This window comes from Gadus chalcogrammus, chromosome 5 (assembly GCF_026213295.1).
Source record: "Gadus chalcogrammus isolate NIFS_2021 chromosome 5, NIFS_Gcha_1.0, whole genome shotgun sequence".
In the NCBI taxonomy this organism is placed as follows: Eukaryota; Metazoa; Chordata; class Actinopteri; order Gadiformes; family Gadidae; genus Gadus; species Gadus chalcogrammus.
Genome location: NC_079416.1, coordinates 4,731,515 through 4,736,514, shown reverse-complemented (window position 1 = coordinate 4,736,514; position 5,000 = coordinate 4,731,515). Strand labels below are relative to the sequence as shown.

Genomic DNA, 5,000 nt, shown 5'->3' with positions numbered 1-5,000 from the left:
ACATAGCTCGGTTTCGCCTAGTGTGTACAAGCCTTTCATCTTTCATCTTGTAGACCAGGGATGGGCAACTTTCATGATAAAGAGGGCCACAATTCTTCATCATCACCATCAGAGGGCCATGTGCACTTCAACTCGACGTAAACTGAGAGAAGCTACACATTTTTGAATTTGTTGGATATGATTTCCTGTATTCTGGTGCATTTTGGGGATGGCCACTACCTACAAAATCTTCCAGATTCATAACCTATGTATGGTATGTTGATTGAACCAACATACATTCATTTCATGTTTTCCATGCTCAAACAGCCACATGATTGTTTAGTATTTCGATCAGTGCAAAGGGCTCACATACATCGTCATTCAATGATGTCACAAAACTGAAAAACAGTGGCCCAACATTAAGTGCAACAACTCAATGAAATCAAACCTAACACGCATGATATTCACTTCAGGGCAGTTGTAGTAGTTGAAGTGGAAATCTTTCATGACTGATGTCGTTTCTAAGCAAACTAGACATATGGGTTTGCCTTTGAATTATATGAACAGATACTCTGCTTTTCTTCTTTCTTAACCAAGTTTTCTGTAACTCGATTGTTTTTACATTTATTTTTTTAAATAAAAATGATGTGCGGGCCTGACTGAGTGAGGATGCGGGCCGCCAGTTGCCCATCCTTGTTGTAGACCCTTACTGTGTACAAGACTTTCATCTTGAACACCAAGCAAAACCTAAATACCACAAAAAAATGAAATACTTGATTCATGATCTGAAAGCATGTGGTTTGGATTAGACTTAATGAAGAGAGTAAAATGTTAAGAGGGGGTCACTCGCCCTGCGCTTCGGTGGACATAAATATTTGATTGCCGATAATAAAAATGTCTGCCTGTAGCGTGTGAGGTAATTGAATGTGTGAGCATGTAAATTAGATAAGGCTACTGTATGTTTACTCAAGTTATAATTCATATTCATATTTCATGAGTGCCACTCGCAATGTAGGGCTAACTGGAAGATGGATGACTTGATGAAATACCGTGAGGCATGAATAGCAACCGGGATATATATTTCTAGAAATGGTCTAGGACTCAAGCTCAGGGCAAACATTCATGAACGATTGGATCAACACATACCACTTTTCATCGTACCATTTACCAAACTTGACCATTTCTATCTCTTCTCTATGTGTCTGACTTCCTGGTAAGCAAATCGTGAGCAGCTCTTCTGTCAACTGCCATGCACTATTAGACTCTCTGCGTTGGCAAATCGGATTCTTTCTGTGATTGGCTCACGCCTGTCTGCCGTGGTCTGTGTTGCAGGCTGAGAGGAAGGCCAAACTGGTGTCGGCCATGAACGCCACCGGTGACCGTGGCGAGGCGGAGAGAGAACCCCCACGGCCGGCGGTCACGAAGCGCCCGGCGCCCTGCAAACAGCTGGCCCCACTGCCCCCGCAGGCCCCGCCCCCATCACAGACTCCGCATCACCCGCCGCCGCCGCCGCCGCCTCCTCCGGCAGCTGCCTCACCACCACAACAAAAACATCAACAACAACCACAACAAGAGACGCAGCAACCCACAGACCCCGCCTCCCCCACCGTGGCCACCACCCCTGAGCCGGTGACCCTGGGCGGCGAAGCCAAGACCGCCCTCTCCAAGACTGCGGACGCTGAGCCAGAGTATGAGGTGAGAGAGGTCGCCGAGGGGTCGCAGAGGGGTCAAATAGGAGCTAGAGGGTAGTGGATTAAAGCCAGGGTCTACGGACTGAAGAGAACCAATAACGGTCCTCGGAAGGTTGCATAGCAATCTATCTCAGGCAAAGACTTTAAGGGTCCTGTCTTATACTTATATACTTAATGTCTCCAAATAAGCCAAGACACAAACAATTCTCAACAATTCACATATTAATTGAAAGTGACTCACAGAGTACGTTTAAGTAGATACATGTCGTTAAGTAGCAGGCAGGGGTCGGCAGCAGGACATTGGGGTTTGAACCTATCCCCTCCACCCCCCCCCCACCACCCCCAGACCAGGGCGACACTAACCTCCTCTGGCCCGTGGTTGTGCTCCCCTCCCCAGGACGGCCGGGGCTTTGGCATCGGGGAGCTGGTGTGGGGCAAGCTGCGGGGGTTCTCGTGGTGGCCCGGGCGCATCGTGTCCTGGTACATGACGGGCCGCAGCCGCGCCGCCGACGGCACCCGCTGGGTCATGTGGTTCGGAGACGGGAAGTTCTCTGTGGTGAGTGGCGAGCGGCACGCGCCGACGGCTCGGCCCCCGTCCTGTCGGTTTCGAAACATGTCGGGAGGATGAAACGTTTAGTACCGCGACAATCACAGGATGTCTGACGCCATGCAAGTCAACCTTTTTTTTTTGAGTCAACCTTTCCACACCTGAGGTCGACACGACGGCGAGTGGTCGACTGGTCGTCGATGATGTCATCACATACACACACAAAAATTACGATATTGCAATATTTGTCCGGTAAACGTTGATAATCGACAAGTGAGATGTACTGAGCTAGCACCCCTCTCCCCCTCCCTCCCTCCCTCCCTCCCTCCCTCTCCCTCTCCCCCTCCCTCCCTCCCTCTCCCCCTCCCTCCCTCCTGGTGCTCTGGAGAGGTGGGGGTGCAGTGCGTCAACACAACACACAGATCAATGAGTAAACCAGTGGGGCTGGACGCACAAATCTTGCGGGACGCTGACCTGATTTTGTTTGGTCAGACACTTTCGTGCTCAGCCTAGTTCTGAGGTTTGCCGTGGCTAAAGCTCATCCAATACTGTCTCTTCTGCAAGCGCCATAGTAGTAGTAGTGTCCTGGCATGGTTGACTTGTCGTAGTAACCTCGCCCGGCGATTCGTCGAATAGTGCAACCCCTAGGGTAGGGCTGTACGGTATGGACTAAAATGTATATCACAGTATGATTTAAGGCATAGACGGTAACGATATTATATCACGGTATGTTCATTTTATCTTTTAATTTCGATGCTTCTGAAGGGGTAATATACTGGTTAGGCAGCAAAACTGAATAGAAAAATGCTAAATCTTTTCTCAAGTTACTTCCATCTCTGAAAAACACTAATATTTGGTCGACTATGCTATGCCGCGGACTATAATTTTGGCATCTCAATTTGGCCTTGTGTGTGTGTGTGTGGCCATGTAACGCGAACCAGGGATCGAGTGTTTTGACCATCTCTTTAAAGCCCTTTCTATCGACATTTTGAAAGGGAACCATGTCCTTACAAAGGTAAACAGTGATGGCATTTGTCATCTCGGTCCACCTCTGGCTTTTTATTTTTTTTCATAAGGGTTTCCTTTGGAAAATGCCTGCGGAAGCGATGTCTGAGGTGCAGAGACAGCTTCATGCTACCAGCGTTTGTTTCGTACGGCGTGGAATTAGAGTTTGTGAAGGGACTATTGTGCAAGCGCGCCAGCGTGCTTGCACAATAGCATACTGTCTGAGAAGGCAGTATCGCTGTCAAATCTGTCCCTTGGAAAAGTAACGTTGCGCCGAATTGAAAAAGGAACTACGTTTCGTTACCGTATAGTTGCGCGTAACTTTACTTTTTACATAAAAAAGTAGTTGTGTTACTGTATTAACGCGTCACTTATTTTATAACGCGTTACACACAACACTGTCTATCGGTCACACCGGTCTCATCGTAACGTCAAAATCCATACCGTAGCACAAGTTCACACCGGTATACTTTCTATACCGTTTATACCAAACACCCCTACCCTATTGTGTAGCATGTAGTTGAATGAGCCATTGTTCCATTTCAGGTATATTAAGTTGAAACTGATTTTCTGAAATACAGTAGTTTTCTGCTCTCCAATGTACCACTAATATATTCATATCTATGTCCTCCATTTCATTCCCCGTCCCCCATCAGGTTTGTGTGGAGAAACTAATGCCCCTAAGCTCCTTCTGCAATGCCTTCCACCAGCCCACCTACAACAAGCAGCCCATGTACAAGAAGGCCATCTTTGAAGTGCTGCAGGTGAGGAACCCCGGCTGATGCCTTGCTCATTCCACTAGCTTCTCCTCTATCTTCTGCTGCTGTTAGTGACTGGCAGAGGCACAGCGATGAGGTAATGCAACTTGACGGGCTTCGAAGGGATGGAGGTTGAGGGTTGATTGTGGATTTTCTAATTAGCAGATCCATTCAAGCGTTCATTAGCTGTCACACTACTATAAACTAGAATGATGTTGTTATCGTCAAAGCATCAGACAATGTGACCGTCAGGAAAAAAGGGAAAAAAACTGAACTTTGGTCAAACCATCTCAAAATGATCCGCAAACAGAGCGACCACTTTCTTTGGGGGTCGTGCCGGGAGCCTCCATGACCGTTGAGTGACCCCTCCCTTTGGCCGTCCTCCCCAGGTGGCCGGCACCCGCGCGGGGAAGGCCTTCAAGGCGTGCCCCAGCACTGACGAGACGGAGACGTCCAAGTCGGTGGACCTGCAGAACAAACAGATGGTGGAGTGGGCCATGACGGGCTTCCTCCCCAGCGGGCCCAAGGGCCTGGAGCCCCCCGAAGGTAGCGGCCCCCCAATGATGTCCGAAAGAAACAAAAGGGCGGCATGTACTCCGTCAGGCGTCATTGGCAGTTGCTAATTTCTTTGCTTTTTCCTACATAATTTTAAAATATGATTTATTAACGTTAATACTACGTGGTATAATATTATTCCTATATTCTGTATTTCATATTGTATGAATATATGGTCCTTTATGATATAAACGTGAACCATTGAATACACAGTTTCATGTTACAGCATCCAATTCTAATGACTCCCTCCTTCTTCCCCCTTGTAACTCACCTCCTGGTTCGCTGTTGCACTACAGAGGAGCGGAGTCCTTATAAGGAGGTGTACCCCGACGTGTGGGCGGAGCCAGAGGCTGCAGCGTATACGCCCCCTCCGGCCAAAAGGCCTCGCAAGGGCACAGCAGAGAAGCCCAAGATCAAGGAGATCATGGATGAACGGACCAGAGGTAAGGGGGCCGTTGTGCCATC

The 5,000-nt window shown here is 48.3% G+C and overlaps 1 protein-coding gene across 2 annotated transcripts in view; it reads left to right on the top strand.

The window, feature by feature from the left end:
• Nucleotides 1-5,000, top strand: part of LOC130382320 (DNA (cytosine-5)-methyltransferase 3A-like) — a 38,161-nt gene that overhangs the window by 24,532 nt on the left and 8,629 nt on the right. For both annotated transcript variants that reach the window (XM_056589986.1, XM_056589987.1), the window contains 5 exons: nt 1,312-1,674; nt 2,068-2,226; nt 3,879-3,986; nt 4,370-4,526; nt 4,832-4,978. In XM_056589986.1, coding sequence (XP_056445961.1) covers nt 1,312-1,674; nt 2,068-2,226; nt 3,879-3,986; nt 4,370-4,526; nt 4,832-4,978 — 934 coding nt within the window. The remainder of the gene's footprint in view (nt 1-1,311; nt 1,675-2,067; nt 2,227-3,878; nt 3,987-4,369; nt 4,527-4,831; nt 4,979-5,000) is intronic.